The 25,565-nt window shown below is 48.1% G+C and overlaps 1 protein-coding gene across 3 annotated transcripts; it reads left to right on the forward strand.

The window, feature by feature from the left end:
* The first annotated feature begins 961 nt into the window (after positions 1 to 961).
* Positions 962 to 25,106, forward strand: Mtmr4 (myotubularin related protein 4). 3 transcript variants are annotated; one of them, XM_057774770.1, is made up of 19 exons: positions 962 to 1,048; positions 2,197 to 2,235; positions 6,097 to 6,186; positions 6,500 to 6,616; positions 7,501 to 7,583; positions 9,232 to 9,392; positions 9,507 to 9,603; positions 9,803 to 9,916; positions 11,012 to 11,208; positions 11,455 to 11,583; positions 12,092 to 12,203; positions 12,688 to 12,883; positions 13,111 to 13,296; positions 13,375 to 13,545; positions 13,726 to 13,880; positions 19,043 to 20,438; positions 22,039 to 22,149; positions 22,583 to 22,671; positions 22,869 to 25,106. In XM_057774770.1, exons 2-19 carry the CDS (start codon positions 2,233 to 2,235, stop codon positions 23,044 to 23,046), a joined length of 3,585 nt encoding a protein of 1,194 aa, XP_057630753.1. In that variant the 5' UTR covers positions 962 to 1,048; positions 2,197 to 2,232; the 3' UTR covers positions 23,047 to 25,106. The 3 variants fall into 3 exon arrangements, with proteins under 3 accessions (XP_057630753.1, XP_057630754.1, XP_057630752.1); XM_057774771.1 differs by lacking the exon at positions 962 to 1,048 and adding an exon at positions 1,803 to 1,822; XM_057774769.1 differs by lacking the exons at positions 962 to 1,048; positions 2,197 to 2,235 and adding an exon at positions 4,561 to 4,766.
* Positions 25,107 to 25,565: the final 459 nt, after the last annotated feature.

Consider the following 25,565-nt stretch of genomic DNA (forward strand, 5'->3'; position numbering starts at 1 on the left):
CAGTCTGCTGAGAATCGGAATCTTTCCATTTCTGTTTGGTTAGTAGTAGCACGTCACGGGGACCTCCAGCGGTCACCTCCGTCCTGTGGCTGGCTCCCGGTGCCTCCACCCCTTTTACGGACTAGGAAGCCGCAGTCAGACTGGCGGCCAATATAGGTCTCAGAGGATCGCAAGGCCGGCTGTCGATAAAAATCAGAGGTTATAAGAACCTGTCCAAACACGCAAGAGGAAACGCCAGCGCCGCCAATGAGAGAGCTTATTCCTAGCCTTCTAGAAGGGTCTTTCAAGTTTTGCTTTTCCGAGGCTTCAGCGGTCCACAAACGCAGCTCTTTTCTTTTGCGGATTAAGACATTTTTCCAGAAGGATTTTCTTTTCCATCGACCGGGAGATGAAAAACAAGGGAATAATGGAGCATTGGGAAGGGACATGAAATAAAATCTAGTCCTTCCCCTTTCCTAGCCGGCATGCTTTTCTCCCATTCCTGCATTCCTAGAGCGAAACAGAAACACGACTGAATTAAAACGCTGAGCCACCGGGAAGTCATTCGAGAACTACCTTCTAGGGCTCGGTCGTCACCGGAAGTGACTGCAAATCCTACCCTGCATTGTCCCGCCCTCCAGTTGCGCTACCAGTAGGCGACGAGGCCGCCGTACTTCCTGTCCCCGGAGCCGTAGTCCGCAACCCCTCTTACTCCTCTCCCATTGGCCGCCATAGGGACGCGCTGTGATTTCCTATTGGTCGCGTCTGTCTTCTGGCGCCAAGCCGCCTCCCTCCAGGTACTGTCTGGTCTCTGGGTGCCGGATAGGTTACAGTCTGAGAGGGCGTCTGCCCACTGGACCAGTCAGCAGCGTGGAGCGTGAGGGCGGCGGCTGCGTGGTAAGGCAGGGCGGAACTCCGTGTGGCCATTGGCCAGGGCGGGTACAGGCTGGACATCCGATTGGCTGGGGAGAAGGGACCGTGGTGGGGTTCGAGCTGCGCGGCCTCAGCAGCTGCGGGAGACGGAAGTGGTGAGAGCGCGGCTTTGGAGGGTCGGGCGGACGCCGCCTGGGTGAGTCACTGTACCCCGTGCACTGCCAGCCTGGGAACCACAACGACCGAGTCCAGCCCGGCCCTCACCGACTCTCTTGAGTCCCGCCCTCTGTCATTTGGGGCTCCGCCTCCGAGCCTGTAGCCCCGCCCCTAGAACCTGGGCACCTGGGATCCCCTGCCAGCCTGGTCCGTCCCCCTACCCCAAGACCAGAGTCCCTAACTGAGGAAACCCTGGGCATCCTAGGCCTGGTCCTTGTCGCTCGCTTCCTCTCCCCGTTTCTCAGGCCGCGTGCCAGTGAGCCGTGAGGCAGCACCTCCGGCTGGCCGCTTGCGGGCTCCCCCGTGAGGGAGGGAAGGTTGGTAGGATCACAATGGAGGCTTTAATCGCTGTCGCCTCCTGTGGGACTCAGCTGCACACCCCCTGGGCATACCAAACATGAAGGAGTGTCAGTGACACTCAGGCCTGGCTCCCTAAGTGGGCCTAGAAGGCCTTCACTTGAAATACTTGCTAATTCGACCCATTTGACAGATGTTGACTCCTTGGCGGGGCTGGCCCGATTCTGCTCCTGCTCCTGCTGTGTGGGCTCCTCCCTATAACCTTCCGTCTACTTGGTCGCGAGTATGCTCTGCAGGACCGGGCCAACCCTGCTGCTCTTTATCACAGGTTGTGGTCCCTCTCCCTCTTGCCCTCTGCTCTGGACTCTGCCCCCAGTTTCAGGTCAGGTGGGTGTACTCCTAGACTCAGAGACTGGCCGAGCAGCCCTGTGGATTCATGCCCCTACCCGGGCTAAAAGTGAGTCCCAGTTGGGCAGTCTGTCTCTTCGGAGTTGGCATTTCTTGTCTTTTGTAAAAAGCAGGGTTTGGAGTGCTCTACTTCTGGGTGTGGAACAGGAACGGTTGAGTTCTGCCGAGTGAACGTGGATGATACTTACCCCTGCTTCTGAACTTTAGGGGTGGCCTTCCCACCCCGCAGGGTCACTTCACTGTGCGCGGGACCAACTTGTTGCTTCTCCCATTGCCCGATTTGGTGTAGTGGCTTGTCTAGAGGCTGGGTCCCTCTGTGGCAGAGGAGGAGTTGTAGAGAAGGTCAGGGGTAAACCTGTGACATTTGTTGACTCCCTGGTGATGTTAATGGTGCTCTTTACTCTTGTGTTCTGTCTCCTTTAGTGACGAGCAGGCAGCAAGGACCCTTGCCGAGGTAGAATGGTGAGTACTCCCATTTCCTCATACCGCTGTGTGTGATCCTCCAGTCTGTCTGTGGGAAGCTGCCCTACCTCTCTTGGCCCTAGTACTCCAGGGTACTCTGTTTGCCTCTAACAGGTTCATCTGACCTGATAAGTTGTTTCTATTTTCTTCCTTCCTTCCTTCCTTCCTTCCTTCCTTCCTTCCTTTCTTTCTTTCTTTCTTTCTTCCTCCCTTTTTTTTTTTTTTTACCTTTTTCTTTTCTTTCTTTCTTTTTTGGTGGTAGGTGTTGTTTCGAGATAGATTCTTGCTATAAAGCTTTGGCTAACCTGATACTAAAAATGTAGTCCAGGCTGGTCTTGGACATGTGGCAACCCTCCCGCTTGTCTCCCAAGTGCTAGTATTACCGGTGAACGCAGTGTTGGGCCTTGCACATGGTAGGCACGTACTCTTCACGCTGAGTTATGCATCTGGCTTATGGTTTCTTAGGACTGAAAAAACAGGCAGCACACAGCACTGGGCTGAGCAACTTAGGGTTTTTCTCTGTGTTATGTCATGCCTTCCCCTACTCACACACTGTACCTCTTCTTGCTTTTCTTGGGTTCCTGGTTAAAACTCTCCATATTCCGGTCTTTTTTTTTTTTTTAAAAAAAAGCCAACTAAGCTTTTCTTAAGATTTCTAAACTTCAGGGCATGGTGGCACTGGCTCTTAATTCTGTACTCGGGGGCAGAGGCCGGTGAATCTCTCTGAATTCGAGGTCAGCCAGGCCTGTGTAGTGAGTTCCAGGACTATATAGAAAGACCCCATGGCTTTAAAAAATAAAAAGTCAGATCCCTGAACTTCTAGTGAGTCTCATGAATATATTGTTGGCGCTGTGCCAGAGAGACTCCGCCCAAACTGTCGGCCTTTTCCAGGTCCCAGGTGCTGCTGTCTTGTCTATTAAGTTCCTATGGACGGGAGCTTACCTACTATCTATCTCCTAGGCGGCTCTCAGAATATCACTGGCACAACCCTGAGAAATTCCCAAGCTGAGGGAATTCCTTAACTTCCCGAGAGCTAGGGCTCCTACAGTAAGCTAAGGAAGAGGTGTGGGCAGCCTTTTCTAGACCGTTCTCACCTTTTGGCTGCACGCCTCCTCCGTCTTTCTTTCAGGAGTCCGGGTTAATGAATTCAGTTAGCGCAGGCTCTTTTCGGAAAGCCTACCTCTGCTCCTGCTCCCACCAACTGATACCTCATCTCCTCTTTCCTCTCGGTCGCACACTGAAGAAGATGCGCCTCAGGGTCAGCCTCGCCTCCTTACTCAACACTGCCACTATTAATAACTTAGGTGAATCTCACTCTTCCCCTCCCGGAAGCCTAAGAGACTCACCGGGGAAACGGGATGGAGGTTTAGTTTTTGGAGAGCTGGGGTCATATTTGACACTGCTGGGCATTATTGTAAGTACTTAATAAAAATGTCCGGTTTTTCTATTCATTCCGGTTCCCCCAGACAAAGCCCTCGTTTCTGAACGTTACCAGGTACCGGAAGTGTAAGAATTCTAGCAAGCTCCTCCCGCTGCCTTTGGAAACACTGAGTCCGTTATCACTCACTACTCCTTGATCCTTGGCTCACCACTCAACTCCATTCATTCTCTCTACTCCTGGGTTTTGAGTTTTGTTTTCCCATAGCTTCAGTGATCCATAATCCCAGTCCTTCTCTCAGACTAAGACATTCTTCCAGTAGGCTGTTCTTTTCCATTGACCAGGGCGTATGAATCAAAGGAGAGACGGGACTAAAGGAGAAGGGCTGGGGAGGACCATAAAATAAAAGGGGTTCCCCTTACAGAAATGTGGAGTGACCACTAAGATGACACTAGACCAATATTCTCTTCAGAGGACAAGAGTTTAGTGAAAGCAGGTAGTGGAGGAGGGTGAACCGAGCCTAGGTGGGCGGTAGTTTCGGAGGGAAAAAAGAACTGCTTCGGGCTGTAAAGACCTTGGGGTGAGCTCCCTCTTGGGATCTGCAGCAAGCATAGAGGTGGGAAGTGTTGTGTAGAAGAAGGGTGTAGGGTAGCACACCTGGAAAAATGGGAAATGAAAAGGTGTGGGCGAAGTCGCTTCCCCTTTCTGAGCAGTCCCAGGGCAGTCCCTCTAGAATGTCCCTAGAGTTCCCGGGGGTTGTGGCCCCCAGCCGCCCAGGGGCTGTGGGGCGGGAGGAGCCAGGGCGGCGGGCGGGGCCCCAAGAGCCGCTCCGCCTCTGCCTCCACCTAGCCAGGGCGTCCTGGGCGCTCCTGTCGTTGGCTCCCCTCCCTTCCGCGCTCCTGCCGGAGGGCGGAGCCGGGCCCGCTCCATTGTGGAGAGGAGGGGAGAGGCGCGCGGGAGCAGAGGCTGGGTCCTGGCGCCAGGGCGCTCGATTCTGGCCGCGGCTGCACCAGGCGGGCCCCGCAGCCGGGATGCAGCGGGCGCCCGGGGCTGGCGGGCAGCGCAGCAGCTCCGGGGACATGTGCGCTGGCCCAGACAGCCCGCGACCATGAGCCTGACCGCCCGCGTCTCCTGTTCCATGCTTAGCTGCTTTGTAAGTGCCAGGCCTATTCTGCCAGGGCCTGGGGCGGGGGTTGGGGGAGCGCTCAACGCATGCTATACCCACAGCCCCGCCCAAGGACCCCGGCACGACCCTAAACCTTAGGGATGGGGGAGACGGGTTAGCTTTTTTCTCTCTCAGACTTGCTTCAAGAAAGCGGGTACTGGGGATTGTAGAGGGCCGGGGATGAAAATTCTGTGATTCTTTCTGGCTCTGCAGCCACTGCCCTTGACTGCAGATTTTCAGGCCCCGCCCTGCAGGGGTACATCCCAGTACCTCCTCCTCTCCATCTTGATCCCACCCGCTACATCCTTGCTTGGGGATGTAGGATGTACCTAGTAGGCTGTGTGGGATGTTAGGGGGCTGAACGAGGAGCTATCTCGAGGTCTCCAGTCCCCTCCCCCTCACACACTCCGTTCACCTGACATACCAGTCTTTTCTCCTTGACTGTCCCCCAGACAGCCTCTTTTCTCCATCTTCCCTCCCTCTGCAGGGTTCTGTATCTCTGAATCATTCCCAGCCTTCCCCTCCTCCTCTCTGGCTAATGCTCCTTCCCAGCCTCCCCCATCTGTCCTCTCAGATGTCGTGTCCCCCCCAGTTCCCCCCCCACGAGGTGTCTGCCAGGCCTCCTCTCTCCCCTGGCTGTCCTTGGGTCTCCTGCTTCCTTCCTGAGCGTGGATTCCCTCTTTTCCCTTCCCTTGGTAGCTGGGAGCAGAGTGACTTGCTGTGGGTATTCCTTAGGAATTCCCCTCAGATCAGCAGGCAGTTGGTTGCTTGGCACTTGGCAGGTAGTGGGGGCTTGTCAGCCCAGTGGGAAGATAAGCTCAGCTCCAAAACACATCTTCCTTTTTGAAGGCACTCACAAAGCCCTCTAGAGGCACGCGACTGAATCCCCCCAACCTTCTCTTTGTCTCCACCCACCAGGTTGGTGCTTAAGTGATTGGCCGGGCCTGGTTACCTTTCTCCCTCTAGCCAGCCTCCATACCTGGCTCCTGTTCCTCAGGTGTCTCTTTCCCAGTCCTCTTGTCTCATTCTGACATAAGTCTCCCTTGTTCCCCCTTCCTTGCAGTTTTTGCAATGTTGGTTCTAAGAAGTCTCTGTAAACCATACAGATTCCCAAGGCCTCCTTGGCTAACCTCGCGTTTCCCTGAGCACCCCCTCTATGTTACCCTGCCCAGCCCAGGCTCCTTTCCCTCTTCTAGGAAGCAGAACCTTTAAATATCTGGTGTAGAGGGTGTCTCTAGGTTTGTGGGAGAGGAGGAAAGTGAACAAGCCTCAGGAGCCAGGTGGGGTCTGGCAACTCAAGGTTATGGCCTCCCTGCAGGGTGAGGAGGGGCCCCCCAGCCTGGAGTACATCCAAGCCAAGGATCTGTTCCCCCCCAAGGAACTTGTGAAGGAGGAGGAGAATCTTCAGGTAAGGAGGAATAGGAGGCTCAGGGAGGGAAGGGTTTGCTTCCTGCCTGGTTAGAAGACTTCCCAAATCTTTAGAGGATCTACCAGAGCTTGGCTTCCTCCTCCAAGGCCTCCAAAGGGAGTGGATGTGTGTATTTGTTGATCTGTGCTTTATTGGAGCCTTTGGCTAGGGAAGGAGACTCAGGTTTCCTGGACTAGCTGTTGACTCTCCTGCATTGTCTACCTTTGTCCGAGGGGCTCGAGGGAGCAGGGGCTCAAGAGAGAAACAAGGGAGAGACTTGATTCTGGACTGAGGGTTTCTCTGACGTTGACAGGTACCCTTCACAGTGCTACAGGGTGAGGGAGTGGAATTCCTGGGCCGGGCAGCTGATGCCCTCATTGCCATCTCCAACTACCGGCTGCACATCAAGTTCAAAGACTCTGTCATCAACGTAAGTTCTTGACTTATTTGCCTCACACCAAAGGTGGGGTCCCTTTGGACTGCAAAAGTTTGGTTCCCATTCTCTACCTGATGTCTCTCTAAAAACAGTTGGGATTCCCTTCTCGTTGGCTTTGGTATTTCTTGCTTCATTCCTCTGTGTGCAGGTTTGTCTGTCTCTCTTCCTCCCTTTTTTTTTATCTTGTTTGGGCCCCACCTCCTTTAAAGGTTTATTTTCATTGTATGTACGCATGTGCACCGGGTGCGTGCCTAGAGCCCGAGGAGACCAGATAAGGGTATTGAACCAGAGTTACAGGAGGTTGTGAGCAACTGTGTGGGTGCTAGGAACTGAACCCAGGTCCTCTGTAAGAGCAGCAAGTGCTCCTGACCATTGAGCTACCTCTCCAGCCCCCTGTGCAGCCTTATAGAGGAATGCGGTAACAGTGGCATTAATAGAAGAGCGTGGACCTGACCATTGAGCTACCTCTCCAGCCCCCTGTGCAGCCTTATAGAGGAATGCGGTAACAGTGGCATTAATAGAAGAGCGTGGACCTGACCATTGAGCTACCTCTCCAGCCCCTGTGCAGCCTTATAGAGGAATGCGGTAACAGTGGCATTAATAGAAGAGCGTGGACTTTGGAACCAGGCACATTTGGCCCTTTTATCTCGCACTGCCACTTCTCTGTCACCTTGGACAAGTGATGATATTCTCCTCATTGAATAAAATCACCTGCCTTCAGGATTATTATGGTATTAACTGGTTACGTGTGTGAAGCACCTGGCATAGTTACCAGGCCCCTAATAGACCCTCAGCAGATGCTGGCTCCCTTCTCCCCACTGGCGCATCACCTTCCAGACTAGGGTGTATCTAAGCCTCAGCCTGCTCTCCCTCTGCAGGTGCCCCTCCGGATGATTGACAGTGTGGAAAGTCGTGATATGTTCCAGTTGCACATTGCCTGCAAGGACTCCAAAGTGGTGAGGTGAGCACAGTGGAGCCCCACTCACGTGCTCTGACCCGAGTCTTATGCAAACCTCTCCACTGCAGGGCCCATGTGGAGCAAGAGAGGAAAAGATACCACTTCACTTTCTCCATTGGAGGAGGAGGTGACAGTTCCGTTCTCCATTCTTAGTTGGAAGGTCAACTTGCTAACCCATTCTGTCTTGACCTGATATAAAATGGGGGGTGATATTTAGCTGATGGAGCCATCATGAAGATTGCTCGGGGTAGTGTGTATGAACACCTGGGGCAGCATCTGGCACAGGGATCTCATTTAAGTAACATTAGTTTATTGAGCAGAGTATATCATACAGTTTACGTAATGTGTGTGTATATATATATATATATATATATATATATATATATATATATATATATATATCAAAGAGCTCACAAAAATTTCTGCCCTAAAGATATTCTAGGGGGGAGGAACTAACAATAGATAAGTGAAATACTTTAAATAATGATAAGTGTAAAGCTAAAAATAAAATCAAGAAAGGCTTTAGTGTCTTATAGCTTTAAAGAAGTGACCAGATAAAATTGCATAGATAACGTGTGTTTGTGTTTGAGTCAGAACCCGTGGAAAGTGGCTGAGCAGGTATTTGAGGAAAGGTATGCCAAAGGGCAGGTGCAGTGCAAAGGTCCTGAAGTGGGTGTGTACCCGTACCTGCAGATCAGAAGAATGGCAAGATGCTGGTGTGGCCTGAAGGTGTGCGCGTGGGTGAGGGTAGTGGGCCGAAGGCACAAGAGCAAGGGTCAGAGGTTACGGTGACTGGGATTGACTTTCACTGTAGGGAAACTGAGAAACCTGTGGGGATTTTGAGCAAAGGGCTCAAATGCAATGGGCTCGCTCTAGCTGTTACGTTGAAGCCAAGTAGAAGAAAATGGGGACAAAAGCCAAGGCTGAGGTTGAGTTACTGGTTAGGAAGCTGCCACAGTTGACTCAGGTGAGAGGCGGTGGTGCCCCGCCAAAATAAGGCTTGGTCAGGTTCTGGCTGCACTCTGAGGGTTGAGGTGATAGCACTTGCTATGAGTTGGCTATAGAGCAAAGGGGACTGGGCTGGTCCAGCATTGAGAAGGAAACCTAGGTCAGGGCCTTCTGTGCACTGAGGTCTCTGGCAGACCCATGAGAATCCATATTGGCTCTTTTCCTTTATGAAAACTAAAGTTGCTTAAGGCAAACTTAGCATGAAGGTGCTAAGAACTTCCTGCTCACACTCCAGAGGAAAGACTGTGGCATCAGGATGCTGGGGGGCTTCAAGGAGGAAGTAGGACTGAAACTCTAAAACCTCAGTAGGGTGTGGCTAGGCAGAGGAGCAAGGAGATGAGAATGCCAAGAGCAGGACCTCGGCCTCATGGGGGGGGGGGGGCACTGGCTGGTAGTGTGGCCAGAAGGTTTGGTGTGAGACATGGCAGAGCTCATCAGAGCACATGTGTAAACATAGACACTCGTGGGAAGAGAGTTGTCACAAGAGACAACTTCTTTCAGATGGCCAGTGTCTCCTCTACTCCCAGGGTCAGTATTTCCTTACCTCCTGCTTTGTAGCTTCCTTTCCTCAGTCTTTATGCTCTTGATCCCATGGTTTGTCTACCCCTTGCCTCATCCAAGCCTGTGGCTTCTTGCCTGGCAGGTGCCACTTCTCCACTTTCAAGCAGTGCCAAGAGTGGCTCTCAAGGCTAAGCCGGGCCACAGCAAGACCTGCCAAGCCCGAGGATCTCTTTGCCTTTGCCTACCATGCCTGGTGCCTGGGGCTGACCGAGGAGGATCAGCATACCCACCTGTGTCAGCCAGGTGAGGCCAGGCCATTTTCTTGGGGAATCTGCTTCTTAGCCCACAATTCTCATCCCTCCTCCACCCCTGGATACTGGTGGTCTGGGACGCTGACAGGCTGGGCATGTGTTGCAGGAGAGCACATCCGATGTCGACAGGAGGCAGAGCTTGCCAGGATGGGCTTTGACCTGCAGAACGTCTGGAGAGTCTCGGATATCAACAACAATTACAAGTGAGGGTGCAGGGCTTGGGTCTAAAACACAGCCCATATCTGAACTCTCTCTATGTTTAGATTAAACGTACTGGTACTGGCTATAACTTTTGGACCCATGAGGGAGGAGGGCCTACATTGTCCCTATTGTCTCAAAGACATCCCCTGGGATTGTTATCCCATATTTAGATCAGGACACCCTTCCCCCATCTTTTCTCAGGCTGTGCCCTAGTTACCCCCAGAAGCTGCTGGTTCCTGTGTGGATCACAGATAAAGAGCTGGAGAACGTGGCGTCTTTCCGGTCTTGGAAACGCATCCCTGTTGTCGTGTACAGGTGAGGCAGGATGGGATAGAAAGTAGGAGGCCACCTTTTATGCAGCTAGGAATCAAAACCTATGGTTTGCCGGGTGTGGCACTGCATGTCTTTAATCCCAGCACTCAAGAGGCAGAGGCAGGCGGATCTCTGTGAGTTCCAGGACAGCCAGGGCTACACAGAGAAACTCTGTCCTAAAAAGCAAAAAATGAAAACAAAAAACAAAAAAACCACCCAGGAATATTTAAAAAAAACAAACAAAAAAAAAACCTTAGGTACAATCTCAGATTTTTTTTCTACCCAAAGATTAAAGCTTTAAGGAAATTGGTTTTTGTTTGTTGGTTTTAAGATTTTTTTTTCCCTTTTCCCTATATAAAATACTATATTTACTAAGAGGTTGGCAAGCTGGCCTATACCTTCTTTTATGAGGTTAGGCTTTTTCTTTTTTTAAAGACATGGTTTCACTTGGCGTCCACGTATCTGCTAGCCATTGTCTCTCACGAGTGCTGGAGTTGCAAGTATGTGTCAGCATGTCCTGTTTGGGGGTTATTAATACATGGCAGAGGTTGCCTGTGACTTACAAAGTCAGAAATTTTGGCTGGTTCGGTAGTGGAAAGTTGGCCAATTCCTATATCAGAATGTAAGTAAATAAACTTCGCATGATGGCACACACGTTTAATCCCAGCACTCTGGAGACAGAGGCAGGTGGATCGCTGTGAGTTTGAAGCTAGCCTGGTCTATCCAGTGTGCTCCGGGCTAGTCGGGGCTACAGAATGAGATCCCTTTTCAACAAATATAGATGGGTAGGTGGTGATCATGAGGTTTGGAGCTTTATGTTCTTAACTCAGGCTTGTTCTCCTGGTGCATATTTGAACCTGGAGCAGGTGCTGTGCAGATTTGATGAGTCAAGGTCATAGTGGGAATGAATGCCAGAGCCATTTCAGAAAAAAATGTCCTCTAGAGATGTGAAGGCTTTTGGTAGCTATTTACATGGCCTGGATATGCTCATAGTCCTTGCTGGCTCTGGAGACCATGGTCGATCCCCATGAGGTCTCTGTGGTAAGCTTCTGGAGGCTTGAAATACCAAGGGCATTATGGTTTCTTCTGTTTTATCAGACACCTGCGCAATGGGGCTGCCATCGCCCGCTGCAGCCAGCCTGAGATCAGCTGGTGGGGCTGGCGCAATGCTGATGATGAATACCTGGTTACATCTATTGCCAAAGCTTGCGCCTTAGACCCCGGGACAAGGGCCAGTGGGGCCTCCCTCAGCACCGGGACCAATGATGCCAGTGAGGCGTGTGACACTGATTTCGGTAAGGCTTGGGTGGTGCCTGTCCCCCCAGTTATAGGCCCCCTGCTAGCCTCTGGCCCCCAGGAAGTCCCCAGTGAAACCATGGGAGAAGGATGACAAAACAGAGTGCCTGGGGTCCTGCCTTATGGGAGGTGGAGGTCTGAGGAGCCTGAAAGACGGTTCCTTTCTTCTGAACTGGAGTACCCTAAGACTAGCGTGCCGTAGCGTGACTAGTTGAGCCTGAGTCTTCTTCCTGCTATGTATTTAGATTCTTCTCTAACTGCATGCTCTGGGGTGGAGAGCACAGCAGCCCCTCAGAAACTGCTGATCCTGGATGCACGGTCCTACACAGCAGCAGTGGCTAACCGGGCCAAGGGTGGCGGCTGTGAGTGTGAAGGTACTGTGATCACTCGTGTCTGCAGTCAGGGCCCTGGGGCAGTGCTGGTGAGGAGGGGGTTGAGGGCAGCTTGAGGATTTGAAAGAGCCAAATAAATCTGCTGGGATCCAGGGTTCTGCCACTTCCTAGCCTCGATTGTGAAGTACAAGTTACCCCATGAGTTTTATTTTCTCATCTGTAAAATTAGGATAATTCATACCTTGAGAGGTTGTCAGAATGATTAGCACTCAGACAGAGAAGATTGTTGGCTCGGAGCAGCTACTAATGGTTGAGAATTTATATTGTTATCCCTAGTGCTGCTGCTATGAACATAGTGTTTGAGTTACTGTTTGAGTAGTGGCACTTGGCTATCCAGAGGTAAAGGGGCAATTCAGAGACTAAGAGTATATTTACTATGTTGCCACTGGAGTGTTCTGTTTGCTCAGGGGAGCTCTGTGCATGGGAACTGCTCTTAAGTGGTTGTTTCCAGGACAGATTTGCATGTTCCACTTTCCTCTCCGGTCTACAGAGTACTATCCTAACTGTGAGGTCGTGTTTATGGGAATGGCCAACATCCATGCCATCCGGAATAGCTTCCAGTACCTCCGGGCCGTGTGTAGTCAGATGCCAGATCCCAGCAAGTAGGTGCTCCCTACTCCATCACCCTTCTAGTCTCATGCCCTGGCAGCACTGCACATCTTTAGAGATCTGAGGGGGAGATGGGAAGTTTGAAGTTATATAGACTTCAGTGTTTGAGCGGGGTTGAGCGCAGTGCATCACTCCAAGAACACTTCTTCCACTCCTTGAGTGACGCTTTGGCATGGTCATAGGCCACTGGATTCTTTTTTCTGAGATCACTATTTTACCAAAGAAAATAGAGAACTGGGGAGAAGTGTGGCTAAGTATACGGGTGATACTTCACAATTCCCCTTTTGAGTCTAAGAAGCTCCTTCTGTGTCTCATTTCCCTACCTTTCTACCAAATACCTCTTGACTGAAAGGTCATGAGTCAGACTTGGTTTCAGCCCTCAGTGGGGCTTTTGTGCGGTAGAGCAGGCTGAGGAGGCAGAGACATTGTGGTAGCCCCCAATCCTTAGTGATTCCATTTCTCTCTGCTCTTGCACAGCTGGTTGTCGGCTCTGGAAAGTACCAAATGGCTGCAGCACTTGTCAGTGATGCTAAAAGCGGCTGTGCTGGTAGCTAATACAGTAGATCGGGAAGGCCGGCCTGTGCTGGTGCACTGCTCTGATGGCTGGGACCGTACGCCACAGATCGTAGCCCTGGCCAAAATATTACTGGATCCATATTACAGGACCCTGGAGGTACTGAGAAGGGATTTGGAAGGACAAAGGAAATGAGGGAAGAGGGGTGGATGATTCAGGCTTTCTGGGAGTGTGCTGGGAATGTCTCAGTGGAGGTCATTGGTGCTTTGAATCTTCTTCCGGGCTTGACTCTTGTGACTGCCAGCTCCCAGCCTTGGACAGTCCTCTAGAAAACTGGACCCTAGTCCTTCCAGAGTTGCCTTGTGCTGAGACTGGCCATTTTACAGGGCTTCCAAGTGTTAGTGGAGTCTGATTGGCTGGATTTTGGGCACAAATTTGGAGATCGCTGTGGCCATCAGGAAAATGCGGAGGACCAAAATGAACAGTGTCCTGTGTTCCTCCAGTGGCTTGATTCTGTTCATCAGCTGCTTAAGCAGTTCCCTTGCCTGTTTGAATTCAATGAAGCATTTCTGGTAAGTCCTAAAGCCTGTGGCCAGGGTTGGAGAATGGTATCCGAAGGCCCTCAGGTTCACACTGTCTGGGCTTCCTAGGTAAAACTGGTGCAACACACATATTCCTGTCTCTATGGCACATTCCTGGCCAACAACCCCTCTGAGCGAGAGAAGCGCAACATCTATAAGCGGACATGCTCTGTGTGGGCACTCCTGCGAGCTGGCAACAAGAACTTTCATAACTTCCTCTATACACCTGGTTCGGACATGGTAAGGCTGAGCCCTTTTCCTGTTAGAAGTCCTATAGGGAGAGGAGAGGAGAGGAGGGAAGGGGGGAGGAGAGCAGAGGAGAGGAGGCTCTGAGTCAGTGAGAAGTGTAGAGCCAAATGTTCAGGGAAGGAAAATGAATGAGGGCTCTCATAGAACACTAACACTGGGCTGCTTCCCTAGGTCCTGCATCCTGTGTGTCATGTCCGGGCCCTGCACCTCTGGACAGCTGTTTATCTGCCTGCATCATCCCCATGCACACTTGGAGAGGAAAATATGGATCTTTACCTTTCCCCAGTGGCTCAGAGCCAGGAATTTTCTGGCCGTTCTCTGGACAGGTGAGAATTAATTGTTTCCCCTCTCTTCACAAGGAAAGCAGGAATGGCTTCCTAGTCCATTTCACCTCAAAGCTTTCTTTTGTCTGTCTGTCTGTCTCTCTGTCAGTTTTTCAAGGCAGTGTTTCTTTGTGTAGCCTTGGTTGTTTTAGAAATAGCTCTACAGGCTAGCCTCGAACTCACAGAGATCCGCCTACCTCTGCCTCCCAAGTGCTGGGATTAAAGGCGTGCGCCACCACCGCCCGTCTTAACTCCCCAGTTTTTGTATACTGTTTTACAAGTTCCCATTTTGTGCCAGGCTGTCATTCCATGACAACACATATAAAGCTACTTTGTTGTTTTTATTTTTTTCTTAATGTTATTTTTTGTGACGCTGGAAGTCAAACCTTGTGCATGCTAGGCAACTACTCCACACTTGGTTACAGACCTAGCCCCATTTCATTGTTTTCCATGACTTCAGAATAGTCCAAAGTTAAGTTATTTGTGTACCTGCTCTACCCCTTTTTGGTCATCTCAAGATCATTTACAGGGACTGTTTTTGTGAGCATCTGCATGTGTGTAAAACATACATACTGCCTGCCATCTAAGCCAATTTTAAGTTCACAGTTCAACTGGGGACTGTGGAGAGTGTTATCGTATTGTGCTCATGTTTCTGCCATAAATTTTAATTTCTAGAAACAGAAGTTCAAAGGATATGTATGTTTTATCTATATAAATAGATAGTATTTATAGTCTCACATAGTCTCACTATGTCATTATTTAGTAAAGGCTGGCCTTAAACTCATGAGCCTCCTGCATCAATCTCCTAAATGCTGGAATTACAGGCGTGTTCCAAAATTTATATAGTACAAATTTTGATCTTTGACTATTAGCTGAAGCTTTTTGAAGTTACAGTCTACTGGCTGAATACTATAAAGTCTAACAAAGAACTTAGACTTATATTTCTTATTTTAGGGTCTTTTGAGCCAAGTCCATTGTCACAGGATAGATTTCAGTGCTTTTTTTCTCAAACTATGAAGAATTTTTTGAAGAATCCTTTGGGGCTGTTTTACATAGGAAATTTTTATGAAGGACCAGGCAGGCACCGTGGCTGTTTCTGTGTACCAAAAGTGGTTTTGTTTTGAGATAGGGTCTTCTGTGTGTACTGGCGCTGGACCAGAACCCTTGATGCTTTAGTCTCCCAAATGTCAGGATTACAGTTATGCCATCACACTGGGCCATAATAAGCATTCGAATAGATTTTTAAGTAGACAAATATATGCTTAGAATAAAGGTAATTATGAGTGTAGAAAAAGTACTATGGGAGAAAGGAACAAAGAAACAGATATATGAGAGATAACTTTGAAGAAAACAGAAGAAACAAAATTAACTCTGGAATTGGTAGAGGGTGAGAAGGACATTATTTTGTTATTTTGAGACAAGGCACCTTGCTATGTAGCCCTAATTGGCCTGGAACTTACAGATCTTCCTGCCTCTACCTCCTGAGTGCTAGGATTAAAGTCAAAGGGAATAGAAAGAAACACATGTTACTGTAGGCTATACAATACTACAATTGAACAGTATTACAGTTGTAGGCATTACAGTACAGTTTTTTTTTGTTTTTTTTTTTTTTTTCGAGATAGGGTTTCTCTGTGGTTTTGGAGCCTGACCTGGAACTAGCTCTTGTAGACCAGGCTAGTCTCGAACTCACAGAGATCCGCCTGCCTCTGCCTCCCAAGTGCTGGGATTAAAGGCGTGTGCCACCACCGCCCGGCCAGTACAGTTTATTTTATAAATTAAAAATATTTTTACTTTATGTATATGGATGGTATGTCTGTGTTCTGTGTTCATGCCTGGTTCCCGAGGAAGCCAGAAGAGGGCATCAGATTTCACAGAACTGAAGTTACAGGAGGTAGTAAGCTAATATGTGTGTGCTGGAAACCAAACCCAGGTCTTCCACAAGAGAGGAAGTGCTCTTAACCATTAAATCATCTCCCCAACTGCATTTGATTCAGTTGTCAGTGGTAAGACAGCATAAGCAGTGATTATGACCTACTAGCAATGCTATATCTGAAGAGTTTACCATTAAGTTTGGTAGAGGCACGGGGACTAGCCAGCTCTGCTATATGTAATTCCTTTATAAAAAGTTGCTGGATGGGCCTTGTTGGGGCACACCTTTAATCCCAGCAGAGGTGGATGGATCTCTGTGAGTTCGAGGCCAGCCTGGTAAACAAAGCAAGTTCCAGGAGAGCCAGGACTACACAAAGAAACCCTTTCTCAGAAAGCCAAAAAAAAAAAAAAAAAAGTCCCTGGGAATATATTCAGAAATGCGATAGAGACATTTTTAGTAGACTGTGGAAATGACTGAAAGTTGGAGAATAAACATGTAGAATGCAGAGGATCCAAAGTCTCTTTGGAGTCAAAGACGGGTTTACAAGTCTTAAAGTTTAGAGATGAGATGAGGAGAATGTTTGAGAATGTTCATACCACCAGTAGCCGAGGAAAAATGGGGAGGACAAGCCAGTTTGCAGAGAGAGAAGAGATACAGGGAGGATGAGATCGAAATATCAGTTGATAGCAGAGAGGAGGTGTATTGGGCAGCCCAAGATGGAGAGAGTTGCATTTAGAGGACTGATGGAAGGATATAAAGGAAGTGTTTCTGTAACGACTTGACTCTTTTGGAAGTCCAGCAAATGATTTTATACCTGGTTCAAGTATATGCTTTCTGTGTAGTCTTTCCTGGCCACGTGGGCTGGCTTAGCCCTTTTCTTCTTCTAAGGTCCTCAGGCGTTATTATCTATCTCAGTGATTCTCCGCCTTCCTAATGTCACAACCCTTTCATACAGTTCCTCAGGTTGTAGTGACCCCCAACCATAAAATTATTTTCCTTGCAACTTTATAACTGTAATTTGCTACTGTTATCATAATGTAAATATCTGTGATTTCCAATGGTCTTAGGCAGCCCCTGTGAATGGGTCATTTGACTCCCCCTCAAAGGGATTGAGACCTATGGGTTGAGAACTGCTTGTCTATATCATTATTATTGGTTAAACCTTTGGGACACCTATGAATCAGCAATGAAGGCTGCCACTGTTAATATTTGAATTTCAAAGGGTGTATTGGAGTCACTCATTTATAGTTGAAGTTTCCTTAATAAAAAAAAAAAAAAAAAGCTCTGGGCAGTGGTAGTGCACACCTTTAATCCCAGCACTCAAGAGGCAGAGGCAGGGGGATCTCTGTGACTTTGAGGCCATCCTGGTCTACAAGAGCTATTTCCAGAACAGGCTTCAAAGCTACAGAGAAACTCTGTCTCGAAAAACCAAAAAGATAGATAGATAGATAGATAGATAGATAGATAGATAGATAGATAGATAGATAGATTAAAAAAAAAAGCAAGAAAAGAAATTCAGTTGTAACTTTTAAAAGTATAGTACGCTGGGGCGGGGCTGGGGATGTTGCTCAGTGATAGAGCATATTCATAAGGCTATGGGTATAATCCCCAGCTCCACCAAGGAAAAAAATAATGTGCACATGGTGGGGAATGGCTGTATAGTTATTTAGGCCTTACTCTTAGCCATTCTCAAGTAGTCAGTTTTGGATAGACCTTAGAAGATCTGTTGTATACCATGATGTATGTATGATTATTGACCCCTGCTGATCTGATCTATTCAGGTGATGCCCTGCTCGTGGAAACCTGATGTAAACTTAAAGCTTATTTGTTCATTTCTTTTTTCTTTTCTTCTTTTTGAGGGGAGTGGGGTGTGATTTTTTAAGACAGGGTTTCTTTGTATAGCCTTGGCTGTCCTGCAACTAGCTCTGTAGACCAGGCAGGCCTTGAACTCTGCTTCCTCAGTGCAGGATTAAAAATGTGTACCACCACCGCCCAACTTGTTCATTTCTTAGTTTGCCTGGTACTGTGCTAGATGTTTGGTCTCAAGTGAGACATAGGCTTGCCTGACCTCACCGCACTTTGGTAGAGGGAGATAAACAAATAGTAGGTGAGTACTGTGCTTTAGAGGCCACTGGGCATGCATGGGTCTTTCTGCCTGTGACACAAGCATGTTTGATATGGATTATTTCTTCAAATCTCACTGTTGCTTGAAGATGTAGGCACTTTAATCTTTCTTCCACAAGCAAGGGAACCAAGGCTCAGAGAAGTTAAGTTGATAAGTTTCAAAGCTGGGATTTGAGCCATGGCTATGAGTGAGATCTCATGTAAAATGCCAAGTGCAGAGGCTTGTGCCATGTGCTTGTAATCCTGGGTCTGAGAACACGAAGACAGGATCCTTGAGGCTTGTTGGCCAGTCTAGCCAAACTGGCAAGCTTCAGGTTTAGTGGGAGACCTTGTCTCAAAATTAAGTTGGAAAATGATTAAGGAAGACTCCCAGCATTGACACGTGCACATACGTGTGCATGCTCGTCGGCCACACACAAAATTGATCACAAAAATAAAATTAAATATAAAAATAGTCTATGTATTATGATAAATATCAAAACTAAGTACTTAGAATAAGCTATATTATAACTTGGCCTTTGGCGGATTTTCTGTGTTAGTTGATTATGGCATCTGAGAAGTGCCCAGTGAAGTGTCGGCTTTCTGGACAATTTTCCGATATTTTTATTGCTCAAAGGATTTTGTATTGCAGTAAAAATCAAAAACAGCCATTCTTGGAAATGCCCATCACCCATTTGGTGAATAGGAGTGCTTCTTGAGTTTTTGAGTGATGTCTACTAGAAGTTTCCATGGGGTTCAGTGAGTTGGAGGGACACACTGCTACTGAGTGTCTGCAGAAATGTGTGTTGAGAAGTCATGTTTTCTTGATACGTGACTAATAATTTGTGGTTGGCTCCCTAAATTCTGAAGCCTTCAGGCATCTCTAAGGTATGACATTAACATCCTGTAGAGGTGGTAACCAAGTACCCGAGAGGCTAAAGAATGCATTTCTGGTAGTTAATCAATATGAAAGCCAATGTCCTTTAACTTCATAACCTGTAGTTTTTGTTTGACTTTGATAGAGACAGTGAGATACTGGTTTGGCGTTAGGTGTTGTACTGGCTACAGTAGTGGACTTATCAGTAGGTATTTGTCATAGTAAATGTCTTGTCAATATTGATTTTGACCTGATTGTGTATATTGGAAGTATCTCCCATTTCTTGACCTGGACATTCTGTGTTTGTCATTTCAGATTACCTAAAACCAGATCCATGGATGATCTTCTTTCTGCCTGTGACACAAGCAGTCCCCTCACTCGTACTTCTAGTGACCCTAACCTGAATAACCACTGTCAGGAGGCGAGAGTCAGCCTGGAGCCCTGGCACAGCAATCCTGAAGGAGCAGAGCCAGTCTATGTGGACTCGGGGGTAGGAGGCCCACAGCTGACCATGGGAGAACTGGGCCTTCCCCCTCCTCTGCCCAGCAGCCAGAAAGACTACCTGAGCGGTAAGCCTTTCAAGGGCCACAGGAGCTGTTCTCTCAGTTATCAACTACGTAATACTTCTGCACCCCGGGAAATGAAGAGCAACGCCTCTGAGGCCAGAGTCCTGGAAGAGACTAAGGCGCTGGCCCCAGGCCCTCCAGCCCCAGAGGAGCAGAGGACTTCTGATGGCTTAGGGAAGCCACCTGAACAGAGTCCAGAAAAGGAAGCTGTCGGTACACTCAGTGCACTCCCTAATGGTTCCAGCAAGTGTGGCGGAGCCTGTGATTTTCCTGAGCCTTCCCAGGATTCCCTTATAGGCCCTCCCCACCAGGCCCACCTAGACTCCATGCAGGCCACGCTCAGCAGGTGTACTCTAGATCACAATCAGGGTAGCCTTTGTAACCCACCAAGTGCTACCAGCCAAACTCCTCAAGAGCCAAATACTGACCTCCTGCACCAAGATCCCCCTGGGTCTCTGGCAAGTATCTCCCACCAGGAACAGCCTAGTTCAGTGCTGGGGCTGACCCACAAGAAGGAAGATGCTGGCAAAAGAGCAAGTAAGAATGGACAGACACTAGAAAACCTCCGCTTTGGGAAAATACCACTGGAGTTGGCCAGAAAGCCAATTTCTCAGAGCCAGATCAGTGAGTTCTCATTTTTAGGGTCAAACTGGGACAGCTTTCAAGGGATGATGACTTCATTCCCGAGTGGAGAGACCACTCCTCGGCGACTACTTGCTTATGGCTGTTGCAGCAAGAGGCCAAGCAATAAGCATATTCGAGCTGCAGGACCCTGCTTTGGGGGCCAGTGGGCTCAGAGAGAAGGGATGAAGTCACCTGTCTGTTCTAGTCATTCCAGTGGACATTGTACTGGCCCAGGAGGAAAAAACAACCGAATGTGGTTGTCCAGTCATCCAAAGCAAGTCTCCAGCGCAAAGCCTTCTCTTCTGAGCTGCCCTTCTCCTGTGCCTCCTCTCTACCTGGATGACGATGGACTCCCCTTTCCCACGGATGTGATCCAACACAGGTTACGGCAGATCGAAGCAGGGTACAAGCAAGAAGTAGAGCAGCTCCGTCGACAGGTTCGAGAGCTGCAGATGAGGCTAGACATCCGTCACTGCTGTGCCCCTCCGGCAGAGCCGCCCATGGACTATGAGGATGACTTTGTGAGTATCCGCCAGCTGCCCCCATCCATTGGTTTCTTCTGTCCCTTCAGCAGTCACCTGATGAGTACTGCCTGTGTGCCGCTGAGTTAAGCTCTCCCTTCAGGATGGAAGACAAGCAAGCACAGTGATGTTCTGAGTGTTAGTGGAGGGAAAAAGTCAAGGAAGGCTCTCCTGAGATCTTTTTTTTTTTTGGATTTTTCGAGACAGGGTTTCTCCGTAGCTTTTTGGTTCCTGTCCTGGAACTAGCTCTTGTAGACCAGGCTGGCCTCGAACTCACAGAGATCCGCCTGCCTCTGCCTCCCAAGTGCTGGGATTAAAGGCGTGTGCCACCACCGCCCGGCCTCTCCTGAGATCTTAAGCTGAGTGCTAGAGAATGTGTGATGTTTAGCTTGGTGGACAGTAAAAGGGGGAGTGCATGTTCGGCAGCATGGAGGCATCAGGTGTTCTGGTTGGTATGGCCTAATGAAGGGGTGGGGTATGTGGGCAGATGTGTGTATACTTGCATACACTTTGTGCTGGGACTGAGAGGGAGAGGTAGTATAAATGAGTGGTAACGGGAGAATTGACGGAGGATCCACTTAAGTACCTTTTGATGAGGCAAGTGAGACCCAGAGTGGGAGACTGGTTAGGGCATTTTATTGTATTTTTATTTATTTATATGAGACAGGGTTCCTCTATGTAGCTCTGGCTGTCCTGGAACTCGCTTTGTAGACCAGGCTGGTCTCGATCTCACTGAGATCCTCCTGCCTCTGCCTCCCAAGTGCTGGGATTAAAGGCGTGCGCCACCATTCCTGTCTTAGTTGAGACTTCTGCAAAGGATCCAGGTCGGACATAGGAGAGCCGGGCAGGCTTTACCGCCTCGCTGTCCTAGACTCTGACGCTGCACTCCTCAGGGAGCTTCCTGCAGCTGTCTTGCCCTTGTTGTCTGCATGGATGTCCCCTTCCATCAGTAAAAGTGTCCCCAGTTGTCTGCTGATAGAACAGACAGGACTAACAGTTCAGGGTTGTGCTTTAAATTCTCAACCAAGTTCTATTTGTAATGGCCCATCGGTAAATGTTTTTAGGTTGTGTGGGGCAAACAGTCTCTGAGACTATTTTTTATTTTTTGGGATTTTTTGAGACAGGGTTTCTCCGTGGCTTTTGGTTCCTGTCCTGGAACTAGCTCTTCTAGACCAGACTGGCCTCAAACTTACAGAGATCCACCTGCTCTGAGACTATTATTATGACCATGGTAACACAGAAGCAGCCATAGGTTATATGTAAAAAACTTGATTTATGAAAACAGGATAGACTGGTTCTGGTTTGGTAACACTTAGCTTAGGGTATAGCAAGAAATATAGTCTTCCTGTGCTGTACCACGTACTGGTTGACATGATGGTTCTGAGCCAGAATGCTGGGATCCAACATCAGCTTTACCACTTACCGACTCTAGTTCTCTGTGCCTTAGTTTCTTTATTTTGTACCGTGAGGATAATACTAATAAAATTTACGATTATTGTGAGGAATTAAATAAGGTTTTGCATGGAATACTTAGAACAGGGCCTGATAACGGTAGTGCTAGTGCTGCAGAAGTGAAGGCTCTGTCTTTGCCCTGCTGCAGACGTGTTTAAAGGAGTCGGACAGCAGTGACACTGAAGACTTCGGCTCCGAGCACAGCGATGACTGCCTTTCAGAAGCCAGCTGGGAGCCTGTCGATAAGAAGGAGACCGAGGTATGTGCAGCAGTGAGCTTCCTTTCTCAGAGATGAGGATGCACTGTGGTCTGGAACAGTCCCTGCCCCCAATAAATATCCTTGTAGGCCAGTAATGACCAGTCATAAAGACCATCTTGGTCGTGGGGCAGCGGGGGTGCATGTCTTTAATCCCAGCACTTGGGAGGTAGAGGCAGGTGGATCTCTGTGAGTTTGAGGCCAGCCTGGTCTACAAGAGCTAGTTCCAGGATAGGATTCAAAGCAACACAGAGAAACCTTGTCTCGAAAAACCAAAAAACAGAAAAAAGGAAAAAAAAAAGAGCTAATTCCAGGACAGGCTCCAAAGCTACAGGCCATCATAATCACTTTTTTCCTGGGCTACTTTCCTGATTGCAATGTTGTTGTTCTCCTTTTTGGACATGGACCTGCAATTGTCCCTTGTGCCTCCTGGTAGGTGACTCGCTGGGTTCCAGACCATATGGCCTCCCACTGCTATAACTGTGACTGTGAATTCTGGTTGGCCAAACGAAGACATCATTGCAGGTAAGTTTTGTTTGGTTTTTGCATTTCACTGCAGGGTTCTGTGTGTAGAACAAAATTAACTGAAATTGGAGATATCGTAATAGTATTTTTGTTTACGCCTAAGCTTTTTATTTATTTCTGGAAAGGCTTTTAGAACAGCATTCATTCTCAGGACACTGATATTTCTCATTAGTTTCTCCCTGTTTGTACTTTGGCAGAAATTGTGGGAACGTGTTTTGTGCTGGATGCTGCCACCTTAAGCTGCCCATTCCTGATCAGCAACTCTATGACCCAGTTCTCGTCTGTAACTCATGTTATGAACACATTCAAGTATCTCGTGCCAGGGAACTCATGAGCCAACACCTGAAGAAACCCATTGCTACGGCTTCCAGCTGAATGCCAGAGGAGATGATCTGTCTGTTTTTAGCAGGTTTGAAGGGAGGATCTGCTTCAGGTGTAGTCTGGAAGGTTCCTTGGTATGGCTCATGAACACAGAGCTCAAAGATACCATCTTGAGAAATCCTCCTTGGTACCATGTGACTGGAGCAGAGGAATTTGAGTTTGGCAGGAGATTTTCTACTGAAGAGACCCTCACTTTGGGGTAATGGTCCTGATCCAGACCCAGGTCTGGAAGCTTCACGCTGAGTTGGTGACTCCAGCTTCTCTCCTGGAGGTCACAAGATGATGATTTCATAAATACTGCCTGGTGCAAAGTGCCCAAACAGCAATAGAAAGGCATCCTTACAACCAAACTCCAAGTGATAATGAGACCCATCTCTCCTCCACCTTGAAAAGAGCAGATCATAGTATACAAGATAGGAATTTCCATCCTACTGGAGAAGAACTCTATTCTGTACCTCTGTGCCCTGTGTCTGTGCATGAAGGCTCAGTCTCTTAGAGGCGCTCCCTCTAGTTGCATTAGTACTGTCCTCTGTGGCGTTTGGTTCAAAGACTGGTTCAGCAAATGGAGGCATTGATGTATTTTTCACCTGACTCGGTGGCCAGCGTCAGCAAATATCCAGTTTTTAGAGGGACAGTTCTAAGGACTAAGACATTTTTGGAAACAGAGGAAAACTCTGGTGACGTTTAGTCTTGGTGAAAACCAGTTATTTTGAGCTGTGAAGGCAGTTATCACTCTGTTCCGCAGTGGCTGCTCTTGAGGTGTGCGCGTACTGAAGAAAGAGAAGGGAAAAGCAAAATTATCCTTGTGAAATTCTGCTGATTGTGCCCTACCCTTTGCACCTGACTTTTCCCAGTTGTCCTGGTGCTAACACGGGAGCTACACCTTGATCCTCCCCTGGCATGATGAAAATAAAGCAAAGGATTTTGTTGTTCCACTGCCCACTCCCCCATGTGGTCTTTCCCTTGGCTGCTGCCTCCTCTGGGTCACACTGCTTCTTATCCTGAACACTTGACACCTTGAGGGTAGAATATAGCATTTGGTTTTACCTCCTAGCATCTGCTATTTGGTATGTGAGGGTTTCAGTACAAATGCTGCTGTCTATTTCTGTGCACTTAACAATGGAACCCAAACAGAAAGAAGAAAGCCTTGATACCAAAATTGGGAGTGGTGATGTGTCCGTTCGGACCAGACATTTTGTCGTGTTTGATTTTGATTTTGTTTTTCATCTTACCATGTGCCAGCGGCACTTAACCAAAAGATACAGTACTGTAGCCATGTACTTGGTTGGGGCAGATACAGTCTCCTTGGCACACAGCGAGAGCATGAGGACTTCCTATCTCTGTTTTCCTTACTTCGTTCTTGTAGGAAGCAGAAATTGCTTACTCTGTTAAAGCGACAGCAGTTGTCTTTCTCACTGCTACTGTCCTGTTGCTTTCTAGAAAACATTTTTTTTTCATTCCAAACTAACCAGAACCTACATTTAGAATGGGAATTACCGTCCCGACCTTTTCCTGGTTCTGCAGCAAAGCATCTGTGCTCCTTGTATAAGTGCCATGGAGTAACCTAAAAAGTTTTGGCATATTTAGGTCAGCCTAGCAGATTTTTGTTTTCATTTAAATGGAGCTGAATAATGGAGATTTTGTGTCTTGAGAAATTTCTAAGATAAATCAATGAAAGAGCAACGAATTATTTATCTCTGATACATAAAAATATTTTCAACATTTTCTCAAGCATTAAAATTGACTGCCAGTCACTTGGCTTTTTAGTTACCGATTTTCATTGCACTTCACTCTGTTTTCAGGGGGATCAGTAACATTCTGGGAGACTGTATCTGTCTACTTTGTGTGACTGTTTTGAGGGACTGTCCCATCAGTGAACAAATTGCATGGCCTTGGAGAAAGACTCTGGGCTTCTGGCTCAGATGTGTTCATCCTTTCAGAGCTGTTGCGGGTGTAAGTGACATGATGTGGCCAAAAATCCAAACTGTGCAGTTGCGTTGTGACAAACATGCAATGTGCTGTAAAAACTCAATACAGTTTAAATAAAATCTCTATATTAGTGCTGCTTTGTTGGCTCTTTCAATTTTTTTAGTTCATTGGTACTGGGATGGAACATATGGCTTCATGGATAAAGCACTACTGGACTAGAGTCCTAGCCCTTCACTCGAATTCCTAAGAAAATTCAGTGCTTTGACTGTTGGGCGCTGAGTCAGGCTGAAGGCAGGAGGATGACGGCAAGTTTGAGGCCAGACTGGGCTATAGGGCAAAATCAAACTGCACTACTCCTCGGAGTCCCTCTCGTATTTGGGTTAGTTGACTGTCCCCTTTCAGGTGAAGGTCATCTCTTTGGGAGATCACAGCTAGTCAGCAAGCACAAAAAGACATTTGTTCTGTCTTCTCTTTATTCCCTATTGCCAGGTACCGTGGGTTTCATCTAATTTGAAGTCAAGTTTTCTTAAGCTGATTTTTTTTTTTTAAGATATAACAATGCTACTGTATTATAAAATGAATTC

Source organism: Chionomys nivalis, chromosome 7 (genome assembly GCF_950005125.1).
Source record: "Chionomys nivalis chromosome 7, mChiNiv1.1, whole genome shotgun sequence".
NCBI lineage: Eukaryota > Metazoa > Chordata > Mammalia > Rodentia > Cricetidae > Chionomys > Chionomys nivalis.